Below are 17268 nucleotides of genomic sequence, written 5' to 3' on the forward strand. Positions count from 1 at the left end.
ACGCGCTACTAAACAATTCTCGAAATTAATTCATCGTCCATTATAGCAAGAACGCCAAGGTTCTCCCGGAGCAGGTGTTGTGCGTTCATCCGCACTTATCACGACGGAGGCTCGAAATTCTTGTCCGCAATAGATCCAAGCGTTCCCACGCGAAGTCGATACGCAACGCGAATCGGTTCGCAGCAGGACGTCATTTTTTATTTCATATCCGCTTAACAATTGAATAATTGAAGCCTCACGCGAATGCCGAAAGGCAGGAAGAATTGCGCCGGTCTCAAGACCACGCTTCGTCACCACGAATACGATCTCCACGTGGCAGCAATTTTTAATCACAACGAAGTTATCGGCGAGAAGGTAAACTACGACGCAGAATACGAACTCCTAGTTCACGACCGCCTCTGGAGTGCTCTGTCGGCGCCGTGCTCTCCTCGCAACATCGCCCAGAAACTCCTATTCCAGCCGCGAATCTCTCTCGCAGAATATTTGTAGAGAGCGCGCACCGAAAGGTAAGTGGCTAACTTTGTTAAATAAACTTTGTTAAATAAATTACTAAACTGAAGATATACACATGCATGTTCTCCGCGTACTCGGCACGTGGTCATTCGAACTATCGAGAATTTTCTAGAAGTGTCGTTCGAACTATCAAAAATTTTCTAGAAGCGTCATTCGAACTATCGAGAATTTTCTAGAAGCATCATCCGAACGCGTTCATATAGGTTCAACGGCTGAACCAACAAAAGGGTTTTACGACCGACCCTTTGTTTTTTGGGGGTACCGTTTTCGTCTCGCTCGACGATTTCACTCGGGAAGTGCACATTTTAATATTCGTTTCAAACTCCTAGTTCAGAAAATATTCTGAAACATTATTCAGCAATATGCATAAACGCGTCTTGCATTCGCGGAAATTATTAATTAACCATCGTGATATGCTTCCCTCGACTCGCGCACTCATCCAGCTGCGGTTTTTCGTCATCGCGCTAGCCTAGTACGCTGTATCACTTCTTTCGGCTATCGCCGGGTAAATAATTTGGCCCCCAGCAGTTTTCCTAATAGCGCGGAAGTTCTTTGCTACCGCTACAAGGAGCTGATACCCGAGAGCTCTCTTATATATCGCCTTGCCCTGTCGCATTCACTTAAATTCGGATACACCGAACCTTTGGATTTCTGCGAGTGCTGCCACGCCCCTCTTTCGATTATTCGCGAGATAGAGCATTGCGACACGTGTCTTGAGGTATACATGGTCGCCCTGCAAGTACTTAGGGAAGAAGGGGAAATAGTCGAAAACGTCAAAGGGCGTTATTTCATTGACAAAACCAACCCCGCATCTGACATCATCATTTCGCGACGTTTGCTGAATTTCTCTCTCTCGCTATTTCAACGCGAAGAATAACAAGGGGTCAGGATCTTCCCTGTAGCAGAAAGGTGTACGCAATACCCTCTCCCAATTCGACCGATTCGTCGCTAGCGATCTGCCGCTCGATCGCTGGCAGCGTTACCAACCGGCAGACGTGATCCCCTTGTCCATTGCTACGCGGCGTTCTGCTTCCGCGGACCGTCGCTGCCTGTGACGTAACAAAACTGGTGACAGCGGTGGGATACGTTAATCGGGAGAGTCGAGCGTTTCGATACATCTCACCGACCCGCACCACACTCGCGCGGTAATAATCGCGTTCATATGCTCCATACGCCAATAAAGGGAGATAGGGAAGTTAACATGAATACCCGACAGAACGCGAAAAAACCTCGAACTGAAGAGGAACTCGAACGCGTTCGCGCCGTGCAAGAGGAATGAGCCGCGCAATTGCAAGCCGACGCCGACGCATTGCACAGGGACAAAGAGAGAGTTCGGGCAGAAAACGCCGCCATATAAAGAGACCACGCTGACGCGGAAGAGAGTCGAGCCGCCATACGTGAAATGAGCGATGCTCGCATCGCTACGCGCCGAGCTAAACAGTATGCGGCACGAGATGGACACGCGCCGCGACTCACCCCTGCGAAGCCCTAGCCTGCCGGCGGGACAACGATTCACCGAGACGCCCGTGCTATTCAGCGACCATAACGAATCGAATACCGAACCCCCGCCGTCCCAAAGGTTACTTATCGGGAGGCCACCGAATACGTGCCACTTTTCGATGGGTATAACATCCCGTTAAATTCCTCGGAGCTTATAGGCAGGTCCGCGAGATACTGCCCCCCACTACGAAAGGCCACTTACGCGCCTACTAATGACTAAATTGCGGGACCACGCCCACTCCGCGATTGCGGACCGTGCGATACCGTGACGCAATCTCCGATTTACTCAACAGCGCCTTCGGCTCGGTGTGGTTCAATGCAGCGGCGAGTTGACCGCCGTGCACCTTCGGCCTAATGAGCATAGCTAGACTATATAGATCGTGTCAAGGAACTCAGGTCCGCGATAAGGGACGGGGAACGACGCGCCCGCGGAATGCTAGACTCCGCAACGGCCCGCGAAATAGATGAGCTAACAGCCCAATGCTTTTGCGAAGGATTGCCTACACCGTACCGCTTACAATTACGGTCGGAACATTACCATGAGCCGTTCGCAGCAGCGAAGGTGATCGCAAAATGCGATGAAATCGAACGGCAACGCTATGGGCATCCCGCGCTGGGACAACCGCCTAGGCAAACATTCGACACGCACCGGCGATCGCTCGAACCGAGCACGGGACATAACTCACGTTACAGACAAACGCCACCACCGGAAAGGCGACGTTCGCCTCCATGTTACAATGGATATAGAAATCGCGAACAAAACTACCCGCCGCGTCGCCCCTCCGAGTGACCCGAACGCCGTAACGAAGTAGAGCAAGCCGCGCCGCGCCATGAGAGACGCGACCCACCGGCGCCGAGAGATGGCGATCGAGGCTCGCGCGATTTCGGATCATCGCGAAATGACAAATGATGCAGGTACTGCAAAAATCGCGGTCATAAAATCGAAGAGTGCCGGAAACGGCAATATAACAATAGCCGCCTCAATGAGCAGGGAAACGGTCGGGATCCGCCCCGCGGAACGGACGCAGCGCGCGCGGATCCTCCGAGGAACACGCGTCCGGTAAACGCGGTGGAGACGGTTCGCGAAGAAGCATCAGGATCGCAATCCTAAACCCGCCTAAGCAATCTCATGCCCCCTCCGTAACACTATCCGCTAGCGGTTTAGTAGGAGCAACCGATTTCATGGTTGACACAGGGACCATACCTAAATTTCATAAAGAAAAAGCTTGCATCCGAACACTCCTGTTTTAAGAAACGACACGATTTATCTCACTGGAATCACGGACGAAAGGATAGAGACCTTAGGGTCAGCGAAGATTCAATTCGAGGGTCATAAAATAACATTGCACACTGCCGATAATTTTCCTATCGCGCAGGAAGGGATCTTAGGATCCGACTTTCTCTGTGACGACGCCACCATCGACTTCGGCCGCGGCATGGTCGAGTGGCGAGGAATCAGGCTGCCCTTCTCGCATCAAAGAAATATTCTCACTCCCACCCGTTCGCGAGCAGCCTTTTGCGTCAATGTCTCTAACTGAAACCGACGTCGGATATCTCCCGCGACTTAGCGTCGCGGAGGGAGTCTTCCTAGGGGAGGCAATCGTAACAAATAGAGGGGGAAAAGCTTACACATACATCGTAAATACGACGGAATCGGACCACGAAATCGCCATCCCAACGATCCAATTAGAAGAAATTGATTTGATCGCTCAAAAACCCTCCCAAGAAACCCGCGCTGCCAATTGCACCATCGTGCCGCAGTCGAAAGAGGCACCGCGCGAACTCGATAGAATTTCAGAGGTACAGGGTCTGCTTAGGCTAGGCCACCTCATAGAGGCAGAGCATGTTAACACCCTTATTAGAGAAAATGCCGACCCTCTCCCCGCGGACCAGCTGGGATATACGGACGCGACCTCTCACACTATAACTACTACGGATAACGTGCCCGTGAATGTGAAGCAATACCGATTTCCGCCGATGCACAGGGAGGAAATCACTAAACAAGTTAATAAATTGCTAGAAATTGATGTTATCGAGCATTCTAACTCGCCTTACAACTCTCCCCTATGGATCGTGCCCAAAAAACCCGATTCTCAGGGTAATCGACGCTGGCGTATGGTGATCGATTACCGTGCGTTAAATGCAAAAACGATAGGGGACGCGTACCCCCTCCCCAATATCACCGAGATATTGGATCAGCTAGGAAGCGCTAAGTATTTCAGCATCTTTGACCTGCTTCAGGCTTCCATCAAATACCGATGCATAAGTCGGACGCGTCGAAAACGGCTTTCTCCACACCCTTTCGGCACTACCATTTTAAACGATGCCGTTTGGGCTGAAGAACGCCCCGGTGACGTTTCAACGACTTATGGACCAGGTACTAACCGTTGCAAGAGACGGAAATGTTTGTATATTTAGACGATATAGTGATATACATCAGTTCCTTGCGTGAACATGAAATTAAATTTAATAGCTTAGCCGATCGGCTGAGGAACGCGAGGCTCCATCTTCAGCCAGACAAATGTGAGTTCCTGCGAAGGGAAGTCACGTACTTAGACCACGCAATAGGCGAGGACGGAGTAAAATCCGACCCTAAGAAGATACACGCGGTAGAGAACTTTCCGTGCCCACGCACAGCAAAAAATATAAAATAATTTCTGGGGCTCGCCGGTTACTATCGCCGGTTTATACCAAACTTCTCAAAGACAGCGAAACCTCTGACCGATCTATTAAAGAAAGAAGCGCGATTTGAGTGGGGGAATTCGCAGGAGCACGCGTTCGGAATGCTGAAGGATGTCCTCTGTTCGGAACCGTTATTACAGTACCGACTTCACCAAACCTTTCATCGTGACGACTGACGCGTCCAAATTCGCTATCGGTGGGATACTCAACCAAGGACCGATAGGCAGGGACCTCCCTATAGCATACGCTTCTCGACTGCTGATCCCGCCTGAACAGAATTATTCAACTATTAAAAAGGAACTTTTAGGCCTAGTCTATTGTGTGAATTATTTCCGACCGTACCTCTATGGCCATAAATTCCAGCCGATCACAAACCGTTGACGTGGCTCCACTCGGTTAAAGACCCGACATCGCGACTAATGCGTTGGCGGCTAAAGCTTGCCGAGTATGAATATGAAGTGATGTATAAGGCGGGAAAGATGAATGTCAATGCAGACGCGCTGTCGCAAAATCCTGTGGTGCAGACGCTTCCCCTCGCGGGGACACGCGAACCGCCGCTTGAAACGAATGAGAGCGATTCCGATGAACCGTTATTCGACGGCCCCGCACCGCGAAATCCGCGAATACCTACCGCCGCGGAGAACAGAAAATCGAATATGGCCGCCAGCGAAGGCAGTGAGATAAACGATAACCTTGATTACCCCGATGAGCATACCTCTGAAACGGACACCGATGACAGTGTTAGCGAATGCAAGAGCGACACAACGGAAAATGAAAACTTATTCGACGCCGATAACGTACTGTACCGGTCACATTTTCTTAGAATAAGAGAGATCAGAGATAGCCTCGTAAACGGAAAGATAACTTAGTTGTGTTCGTTGACGTACAGGGAGAACCATGCGATCTGGGGTCCCAAATCTAAGTAAACAAAAACTCTTGCCTGAACCCTGCGACGGCATCGGGCGCGGCAAGATAAGAAGTGTAGGCAATAAACACATCATCGCGCTCCCCGTCGAAAGAAACGTTTCTTCCCTCACGATCCTCGACAGTATTCGGGAAGCCATCAGTTTACTGACCGACATAAGTCGTGAACTGGGCCTGCGAACTATTTCAATCTGCAAAAGCGATGTGAACGGCGTCCCATTTTCAAAAATAGATAAGATGCTTCGCACCGTGCTATGGGATCAAGATTTAGAAATAAACGTTTGCACCAACGAAATTGCCATCCCATCCGTGGACGATAGACCTAAGATAATCGAAGAATATCACGCGTCCGTCTTCGGAGGACACCAGGGTGTAACAAAAACCTTCGCGCGAATAAGAGAAAGATACACGTGGCCCGATATGAAGGAGCAGATCAGTCAATACATAACCAATTGTCAGAGTTGTCAGTTGAATAAATTAACGCGCATAAAGATTAGGCAACCCATGGTGCTAACCGATACACCTGACAAGGCATTCGATAAAGTATCCATGGATATCATGGGTCCGTTGCTCACCACGCGTCCGGGCAACTCGTATATCCTCAATGTACAAGACTTGCTCACCAAACACTCATCCGCAATTTCCCTTAAAGGCATCTCCGCCATCGATGTCACCGATGCCTTTGTAAACAAGTATGTTTGTGTACACGGCGCGCCCAAAGCGATCCTAACGGATCAGGGAACACACTTCGTAAATTCACACTAATGAAAAACGTGGCGCGGAAATTCAAGATAGCACAATTCAGAACCACCGCATACAAACCGCAATCTAATGGCTCGGTAGAAAGGTCCCACCACGTCTTGTGGGAATATCTAAAACAATTCGTCGATAAATACAAGAATTGGGACAAAATATTAAAGATGGCTATGTTACGTCCGGGGGATTTCACGAATTCTTCTCTTTCGGAAAAAGACAACAGCTGCTAATCAGAAAATGAAGCGCTTCGAATCTAAAGAAACTCTAAATAAATACACAAAAATTCCTCTCGAGATACGTCTCACTATCAAAAAAAAATATATAATTCTTGGGATAGACAGCTTTGTCGGCACCGACAAGTTTATAACATACCAATAAAAAAATATATTAACAAAAGCAAATTCTTAACGGATAAGAAACGCATTGGATCGTTCGAGAGTGACACTCCCCAAATTGGTAGGGAAACTAAGGGAAACGCCAATCAAGAAGAAACGATTAACGGCCGTTGGCGGCCACACCAATGAATGATTGAAGGTGTGGAATAGCGGGAAAATTTTCACTAATTCCATCATTCGCTAGGAAATCTGGAAATATAAAAACAACCACAATTCACAGAACACCGCTCCCCTCCTTCCTCTATACTCACACAATTTTTCCAAACTATCATTCGACAAGCCAACGCGGAAATTTATCACGTCCTCAGATATTCCCATCCCTTCGGAACCTTTTCGGAAAAACGACTTGGAGCGGATCGCCCTCTTCTCGCTTCTCATCGCTTCACGCCTTCACGGACGGGACCATCCGAGCTTGTCGCAAAAATTTCTTTTCTCAGTTAGAATCTGTGCGTGATTCTTTCAATTTCGTGTGATTCGATCCATGATCCAGCCTAGGCACCACACCTCTCATCCATCACCAGCGCCCGCCAAAACAAAAGTAAGTCCATTTTTATCACTCTTTCCCGCGGTAGATTGGCTGTTTGGTTCGCGACCTCAACATATTTATTTCCTTAAAACTGTGACGCGGTCACCTCGCTCGACGCTCGGATCGGCTCGTCGGTGTCCGGGTTCGAGAGGAGGGGAGACTCAAGCTTACGAGAACACAGATTGACGTGAAAAAGATAGTTTATTTAGCAAAAGATAGATACAGCGTGCAGGGCCAGATGTCGCAATGTAGTTGGCAGCAGCAGGAAGTGAGATGCAAAGCGGAGACGCAAAACGGTTGACGCAAAGCAGTTGACGCAAAGCGCTAGACAGGTGCGGCGTGCGATCGATGACGGCTTAATCATTACGGCGCAGTTACAACTAAAGATCGTCGAATTACCGACTTATAACTAGCGACTTTACTGGCATGCACTTACGAGCTAACGTCAGGCGGGACGTCTAGGTATTGCGAGCAGGGCTGAGTGTCACGTCGAGCCCTGCCTTCGCAACGGAAACCGGCGAAATCTGGTGGAGCTGAGCGAAACCTCAGCCCGAGGAGCGGTGACAGAAGTCGGCGAAACCCGACAGAACCGAGTGAAACCTCAGCCAGAGGAGCGGTGACAGGAGTCAGCGAAATCCGACAGAGCTGAGTGAAACCTCAGCCCGAAGGTAGAGAAAGCCGGTGAAACCCGGCAGAGCCAAGCGAAACTTTGGCCCCTTGGAGAGGGGTAGTAGGTACTGATCAGGTCGGTGTCAGGAGTTGGATCGCAGGATGGGATCTGGTCCCGATGTCTCGGCCGGCAGGGCTTATATACCCGGCCAGCGTTCCCCACTGCGCACTGTCAGTCCGGTAGTGGGGAGTCGGTATCGCGTGGGGCACCGTGAGAGATAGCGTGAGTGAGACGGCGCGTACGGCCTGCAGGCAAGCGAGTGCGATAGCGCGAGCGGTGTACGTGCAAGCGGAATAGGTAGTGCAGGATAATAAGCCAAGCGTCTATCTATATATATATATATATATATATATATATATATATATATGTATATATTTTATACACGTAACGGCCCTGCTGTTACAAAACACTCCAACATTCTAACCTGGCAAGCCACCGATTAATTCGGTGAAGCTGCCTTATCACGATTCCTCAAATATTTTTTTTTCTTTCTACTCTCACCTCACACTCCCTCTCATCTAACTCTTATATTTACGTAGTGAACCAAACGAAAGCCATCCCGAACAACCCAACGAAATGGGCATTGCGACACCGTCGAGAAAAGCTAAATAAACGGATTCGTCGCGAAACCGAACACGCCGAGGAATTCGCGGAGTTAATAGACATAGAACCGAGACTCGCTAACATCTCGTTACAACAATACGCCACCGCCCGCGACAGATTTCGAGAAGCAATGTACTCCAGAGAACTTCGCCGTGGAGAAGTTCTTCGTCCGTCAATTTCCCCGCTCTCCCATCCATCCACTTCCTGGAACCTTTTTCATTAAAAGAAAATTTAAACCCGACAGACAGTTTTGGGTCAAATCTCAAGACACCAAGTTAACGATATCATCCCTATGTACATTTCCCGTGACCTCTTCCCTACCTTGTAAAGGCTTTCCGCAGCGCTCACCCTAATCCTCCGCCACACCTGCAACCCGATCTCATCGATATGCTCGCGATCACCAATTTTTTGCCCCGATTGGAACAATTGGGTATATAAATACCAGATTTTTTGTTTTGTTATTTATTATCATTAGAAATTTTATGTATAAAATTTTTTGTAACGAGTACTTCTACACTCAAATGTACACAGCAAAATTTGCGAATTAACATATTGTATTTCCTTTTTTTTTATTATTATTAAATCAGTTAACTCGGATTCCGTCTCGATTTATTTATCCAAAAACTTGACCCCAAACCGTTCACGGCTCCCTGAGGATCGCACAAGGTCCATCCCTGGTAAAAGAGATTCGATTCTCTGACCAAAAAACGGACCACCGATAGCGCTGGCACAGTTAAGGGTTATAACGTCACCGACGCTGACCCGATTCCTGTCCCTTTAACGCGCGTTCGAATCGCGGATCGACCTCACAACGTCGATCTGTGAGAGCAGAAAAGGTTCCGTGCGTCCACCCGAGTTCTCTTCCTCCTGACGGAAGGTATTACTTTTCCTCCAGAACCGGACGTAACAGAGCTAGAATAAAAATTGGGGGCTCGTCCGGGATATAAAAAGTGCGATCTTTAGCGGGAATGAGTACGAGGTCAAGTTCGAATAAGTCCGAAGTAGATGAACTTTATAAATTCGGTTTAGAGAGTGGCGGTAAACCCAAACCAGGCGCATCGAAAACAGTACACACATCCACTCCATCTAAATTCCACGCTTCCAAACACGTCACCTTTTCTCTGGGTATACTTCGATAGCGGAGGAGCGATTCGAAACTGTTTGCAAAACATTTGAATCTAACATTCCCACATGCGAAACGTCATCAGCTAGTAATAATTTTGATAATTTTGACGAAAAAGCAAAAAACCTAGAATCTTTAAAAATGGCGCAAAATAATCCTTTCACTACGCTGAAGTACGCCATTCCATACTTTGACGGACAAAATATTCCATTGAATTATTTTATCGAGGATTGCGAAGAGGTCTATGCTTCCTGATGAGGCTGAACCTCAATTTGCTAAAATTATTAGAACACGTATAATCGGAGAAGCACGTCGAACCATTCAGGATCAAGACTTTAACAACGTTGCCCAAATCACTAAATATTTAAAACAAATTTACGATCCTTCGAAAAATGTCTATCAACTACAAGGGGAATTGGGATGTGTCTATCAAGGGAACGACAAAAACGTAATAACATACGCGAATAGAGTGAAAATTTTGGGGAAGCAAATCCTCGAAGTTCGGAAGCTCAAAACCTTCTCTTCTCGAACAGAATATTAAAGATTCATTAGAAAGAGACATATGTAAATGCTCAAGGAGTTAAAACCGGAGATCGAACAAAGAATATTAAGAAATCCACAGATGAATGTTAAAGCAACTGTAGCTGACGCGATACGCATAGAAAGAAAATTACATTATTTATAGTATATTATTATTAGTCAGATTTATATCGCAAAAATGCAAAATATTAGCTTACAACGCGAAACTTGCCAAATTTGTTATAAAAACGGACATTTAGCCAGTAACTATAGAAAATTCATTCAAAATTCACAGCAGAATTACGAAATTAACTAATTTGTCAGATTTGTAAAAAACGTGGTCACGATGCTAGTAAATGTCGAATGCGCGACCCGCAATCACGTCGAACTGTTAACGTGATACGAGAAAATACGATTGTCAATTGTGCTTTAAAACCGGTCATAACACGAAGTCATGCCGTAGTACTAATCAAAACAAGCCTCTCTTGATTTGCCAGTGGTGCGATAGACAGGGACACTCAGCTAATAACTGCTGGAAAAAGCAAAACGAATTACGCGCGACAGAAAATAAAGCAAGAATTATTTGCCAAAATTGTAATAATGCAGGACATACTGCTAGGGATTGCAGATCCAGAATGGATCGAACTACGAGCAATAATAACACACCATTTTGCCGATATTGCAAAACGCAAAGGCATCTTCTCGAAAACTGCGCATCGCAAGTAATAATCAAAGGATGGCAAAAGATTCGGTAAACTCCAACGGCCCCTCGAAGCCGGGCGTGCAACAGGGGACCGAACGCCCATCGACATCTTCGGCGCCTTAATAAAAAACGCTCCGAAGGCTCGGTCAGTAGTGGTAAACCTCGATAAACATAGTCGCGACCGTTCAGGTAGAAATACGAAAAACAGTTCCTCACATAACTCTTATGTTAGACACCGGTTCTGGACCTAATATAATTAAGAAAAATTTTATACCTGAGGGGGTACGCATTAATTATTCTAACATTCTAAAATTAAACGGAATAAATGATTAGTCTTTACTCTTGGCGAAACTACACTAACTCTTTTCGACACCTCAGTAAATTTCTACATAGTACCCAACGATTTTCCAATACCACAAGCTGGTATATTAGGCAACGATTTCTTTAAACAAACATCGAAAATTGATTACGCATAAGGATGTATAGATGTATCCGATATCCAAGTACCTTTTCTCTCGCCAAAAACTATAGTGGTATCACCCAGATCGGAATCGTTATTTTATGTAAGAGTTGGCAACCCTAATGTCAAAATTGGATATGTACCGAAATTGAAAATAACTTACGGAATCTATCTAGGGGACACGATCGTGGAAAACGTCTCGGGGAAAGCATATTTAAATATCATAAACACACGGGACGAAGAAGTAGAAGTCAGGGTGCCGACCATAAATCTTAGACCTCTGAATGAGATAGTCGACTTTTGCGAAACCAGAATAAAGACGATAGATTATCAGGAAGAATTAACAAATTCACACCCGAATTCCTTTTCAAGGGAAACCAAACATATTGATCCTACAGAAGAATTGTTAAACGAAAATCAAAATAAAAATGTAATAAGTAGAGAGGAAGACGAGATTATGAATATAAATGACATTGAGATTGTTAATGAAAATAAAAATGGAAATAAAAATAAGAATGAAAGTGAGAATGCAAAGACGAAAAAAGACGGAATTATAAATAATAAAGAAATTAAAACCTGCATAAATGGAGATAAAATTAATAAAAATTTAAAGGTCGAAAATAAAAATGAAATTAAAATAAGAGGAAGTAAAAAGAAAAATCTTAATTTCGATACTCAGCGAGGGAAATTACCCAATCTCCTCTGAGATATCCTCCCATCCCAAAATCCTCGGAGAGGGAAGTTACTAAATCTCGTCCGAAAATTTAAAAAATTCTGAGTTTCTTGGAGATGAAAATTGTTGAATCACTTCAAGAGATAATTCTGGAATTGCCGCACTTCTCGAGCATTTTTCAACTCCATCGGTTATGAAGAGGGAAATTACCAAATTTCACTACGTAATCCGACACGATTCTGTCTAAAGGAAAACGACAATACTAATTCTTCAGTCTCGTTAAAAGGTTAAATTCCCGAGAGTTGGGATGATCTCGGAAAAAACGAATGGAAAAAATTAACCCTCTCATATTACCGCCAAAGAGCTTATGGAAAGGATACAAATAAATAAATCGAATGAAATAAATATTGGCAAATTATTAGGTGCACAAAAAAGGTCTAAGCTTTTTTTGGTAAAATTCAATCTTTATTCAAAAACAAACAAAAAAATATTAATCAGCGAAATATTCCCCGTTTACATCAACGATCTTTTGCCATCTTTCGGATAGTTTGTGAATTCCTTGATGATAGAAGCTCACCGGCTTCGAAGCGATAAAGTCATCAATGCATTTTCGTATCTCTTCAAATCTCACGAAATGTGTATCAGCCAAATGATGCTGCAGCGACCGGAATAGGTAATCGAAAGGCGCCATGTCTAGGCTATACGCCGCGTGCGAGAGAAGTTCCCAGCTTAACGCAAAGATATGGTCCTGAGTCGCTTTCGCAACATGTAGTCGAGCATTGTCATGAAGCAAGATCACTTTACGACGTCCTTGGCCAGTAAATGGCCTCTTTTCTTTTAATGCATCGCTCAAATTGGTCAATTGTTGTTGGTAGCGGTCTGCCGTGATTATTTCACCCGGTTGTAACAACTCGTAATATAACACACCTTTCCAATCCCACCAGATACAGAGCAAAACCTTCTTGGCGTGGATATTGGGCTTTGGCATCGATGTCGAAAACTGACCAGAGTCAACCCATGATTTTCTACGTTTAGGGTTATCATAAAGAATCCACTTTTCATCGCCTGTAATGATTTTGTGCAGAAAATCTTTTTTCCGGAACTTTGAAAGCAAAGTAAATGCAGTGTCACGTCGACGATTTTTGTTGTCTTCGGACAACTCATGCGGAATCCATCTGCCTTCCTTCTGAACCTTTCCCATCGTACGTAAACGTACGGAAATGGTTTGCTGCGTAACGCCAAGCTGTTCTGCAAGCTCCTTTTCAGTTTGCGCAGAGTTTATATCCAGCAGTGCTTGCAATTCGTCCGTTTCAATCTTTTGAGGGCGTCCAGCAAGCGGTTCATCTTCAAGACTGAAATCTCCTTGGCGAAATTTTTGATACCATCCTTTACATATAGTATGACTTAGAGCGTTCTCTCCACATGCAGCACAAATCATTGCAGTGGCTTCAGCAGTATTTTTCTTCAGATGAAACGCGAAGTGGATGGAAAATCGAATATGCTCTTTTGTTATTGCCACTGTGAACACTACTGATTTTTGAGGTTATGTGCATCAAACGCCAAACTGTATGGCACTTTAGAAGGCCAAATGTCAACGCTTTGAAACCGCAAAAGAGCGGGAAGATATATAAAATTTAAATTGTTATTTCGGTTGTATGAAATCTAAAGCTCAGAACTTTTTTGTACACCTAATAGAAATGAAAAATAAAAAACCGTCTTCAAGAATTTTTAAATTAAGACAAAATCAATCTCAAGAGATATTAGACGAATGTATACGAAAGCGCAAATTAAAACATAAGAAGAAAGTTACAAGTACAAGGAATAGAGTTAATAGCAAAGGGAACGGAGCTACCGAATGCTTAATACTATCGGAAGAAAACCAAAGGGATAGACAAAAATTATAGAATTATTACTTATGACTAGAGCACTTGAATAATTATGAAGAAGAGAATGTGATAAATCTTATAATTAATAGTCAAGACAAGTTTCATATACCTGAGGAAAAACTAACGGCAACTAATGTTTTACGACATAAAATATCAACAACAAATGACCAGCCGATAAACACCCGCCAGTATAGATTTCGGCAAATTCATAAAAAGGAAATAAACAAACAAATAGAAGAGCTGCTAGAAGGGCGCATAGTAAAACCTTCACAGTCGCCCATATGGATTGTACCCAAGAAAGAGGATTCTCAAGGAAATAAACGATGGAGAATGGTATTAGATTTATGGTAGACACCCGGGCCGCCCCCAATTTAATAAAGAAACGTAATGTATGGGATGAGACAAAAGTAATCAAACATGACCTGCTGTTCCTTAGTGGCATAACAAAAGGTACCATCCCCAATTTGGGGTCAATCAATACGACATTTCTCGGAAACAAAATTAAATTACATCTTGTGCCGAACGACTTTCCAATAGAACAAGAAGGGATCCTAGGATCCGAATTCCTATGCGATAACACCACGATAGACTTTGCAAAGAAAGTCGTAATATGGCAAGGGATCCCCTTGCCCTTTTCGCAACACGAATCGATAGTAATCCCAGCGCGATCCCGCGCTGCTTTCTATGTAAACATATTAAATCATGATATGCAAATAGGTTATGTCCCTCGCATCGCGACAGAACCGGAAATATATATAGGCGAGGCAATTGTTACGAATCGTTGTGGCAGAGCCTACCTCCATGCGATTAATACGGGGAACACAGACCGCGAAGTGCCAGTCCCTACAATCGAGTTACAAGCTATCGAAGTATTGTCTAACAAACGCGCGGAGGAAGCTAGACCCACCGCGCGGCGCTCCCAAATCAATTCAGTAGAAGCCACGAATTTCAATGATAGAATTACCAATATCGAGAAACTACTCCGCCTAGAACATTTATTAAATGAATTTGAAGCAAGCCATGTCAAAGGCCTAATAAAAAACAACGTAGATCTTTTCCAAGTGTCAGGAGACTCTTTAGATCACACAGACATATGTTCGCACCGCATAGTTACCCGCGATGAACAACCGATAAACACTAAGCAGTATCGCTATCCCCCTATCCGCAAGGGAAAAATTACGCGACAAGTCGATAAACTTTTGGCAAACGATGTGATTACACCTGTGATGTCCTGGGAGGTCCTGGTAGATCGGACGAAGCTGAAATCAACAGATCCTCGACAGCTACACTCATACGTTATTTGTGAGATTCTTTTCCATGCGGTTAAGAGGGTAAAACCTCAGGATTAGATACTGCGAAGGAAGTAGGTAACAGGAATGTCGAAATGACTTTTATTTTCAGGAAAGAGTTTTCGATTTTGGGAATAAGGAATAATATAATATCACACTTGTGGTATTTGAATTGGAATTTATTCACTGTTATAAATGATATATATATATATATATATATTTAGCGAATTCGAGTGGAAGTACAAGTGCAAAAATGTACGTGCGCGTATAAGTGCGAAGGCGAATAAAATGTAAGTGTCCGTGGATGTGAATCGTAAGTGCGAAATGGGAAAATGCGCGAGTGGGTACGAATGAATGAATGCATGCGCAAAGGTATCGTCGCTTGAGGTTTTTATATGTTGCCAAAACATGGAAGTAGGGGTGACCTAAATTCCAGTGTTATGATTCTACAGGTCTGAATAAAGCCTATTGTTAGTCTACTTTCATTATGAATCAGCTATGATTCACGCATTTAAGACCTTCTAGTTGTTCTTGACATAGTTTTCTATTGGTCGACTTAGCCTACATTTGCTATGAATCAGCGATGACTCGTGGTATTAAAATATTATGGCGCCCTTGACATTTAACGTTGGCCTACTTTCGCTTATAAACTGACCATGAGTCAGCGATGATTCGTGATACTAAAATATTATGGAGGCCTTGACATTTAACGTTGGCTTATTTTCGCTTACAAACTGATCATGAGTCACACTTGTGACTAAATATTATGGCGGCCTTGACATTTAACGTTGGCTTAATTTTGCTTACAACCCGACCATGAGTCATACTTATGACTATTCGGTCGACCTATTTTTGTTTTCAAAGAGTTATACTTCGTTATAATAATTCCTTTCTTATAATTAACAAACATATAGTTTGCTTGAATTTAAGCTTTTATAATAAATATTAATCATCGCAATATCGTTTTAGATATACTTTACAATTTTTTTATAATAATTATATCTAAAATATATCAGTATAACTCTTTTTACATTTGTAATACATTATTTATTAAATGTTTTCAGGTACAAAATGGCTCTGATTGTGATTGGTTGAATCGTTAGGGTAGTTTTCCATGCATATTAATATTCAAGATTTTTGTCATAGCCATAGGATTAGTGTTAATGAAAAAAGGGAAGTAACAATTATAAATATAAGTCTAGGATGAAAGTTTCTAGAAGTTGAACTGGTTTATATACGGAGATTTGCTTGCTGATTTGATTTGAGTTTTTGAGGTAAGTGTATGTAAGCAAGTTTATAATTGTTTAAATATCTTCTAAACGGTGCGAGTTAGGTAGGTATGTGTAATGAGGTAAGTTGCAGGATTTCCTGTGTGTTGTCCAAATCTTTCATAATAATTATTTGTTAATATAATAATTTATTTATTTATAAATTTTATTAAACGAAATTTAAATCGTAGAATTTCTTTTCTGAGATAAAATATGTTTCTATCCGGGTTGTTTATATAATTTCATAAAGAAAACTATACCTTATACGGAAATGTATAATGTATGTATATATGTATACATGTGTGTGTGCTTTCATATACCCTTAATTTTATTTATATCTTGAGAATTAAGAATCGTAACCACAAATTATTTACACTATAATTATGTTTTCGAAAGGATTTTTGATGGAGAATGTATTTATACAAGGAAAATATATCCATATAAGGACATCAACAAAATTTATCCTTGAAATAAAGATATGTATCAGGTGAACTGTTGAATAAATGTTTTGTCATGGATTTTGTTATATTGTCATTATGACTTTTATTCCTTATTCATATCCTTTCTATTGTTATTAATTTTGTTATTAACTTTTATATTTATTATTAAAATGGAACAAAAGTGAAAGTGTTTGATATACAAGAGTTTCTTAGTTTCTGAAGTTATATTTGACGATCTAAAGAAATTGGTTGGTATTTTGTTATTTATATAATTATATGATTTTGTTTATTAATTGGTAATAAAGATATTACAATGTACCGATAATTGTGTAATTGTG

The 17268-nt window shown here is 43.1% G+C and overlaps 1 protein-coding gene across 2 annotated transcripts in view; it reads right to left on the bottom strand.

Moving 5' to 3' along the window:
* The window catches only part of LOC105434197 (thioredoxin domain-containing protein 11), a 69169-nt gene that overhangs the window by 12970 nt on the left and 38931 nt on the right, over positions 1–17268 (bottom strand). The window contains exon 10 of one of the 2 annotated variants that reach the window (XM_089080064.1): positions 638–1562. The exons of the other annotated variant lie outside the window; for it this stretch is intronic. Coding sequence (XP_088936190.1) covers positions 1493–1562 — 70 coding nt within the window. The 3' untranslated portion in view covers positions 638–1492. Of the gene's footprint in view, positions 1–637; positions 1563–17268 lie in introns of those variants that run through there. 2 annotated transcript variants of the gene reach the window in all.

This window comes from Pogonomyrmex barbatus, unplaced genomic scaffold (assembly GCF_055798465.1).
Source record: "Pogonomyrmex barbatus isolate J1 unplaced genomic scaffold, ASM5579846v1 scaffold3, whole genome shotgun sequence".
NCBI lineage: Eukaryota > Metazoa > Arthropoda > Insecta > Hymenoptera > Formicidae > Pogonomyrmex > Pogonomyrmex barbatus.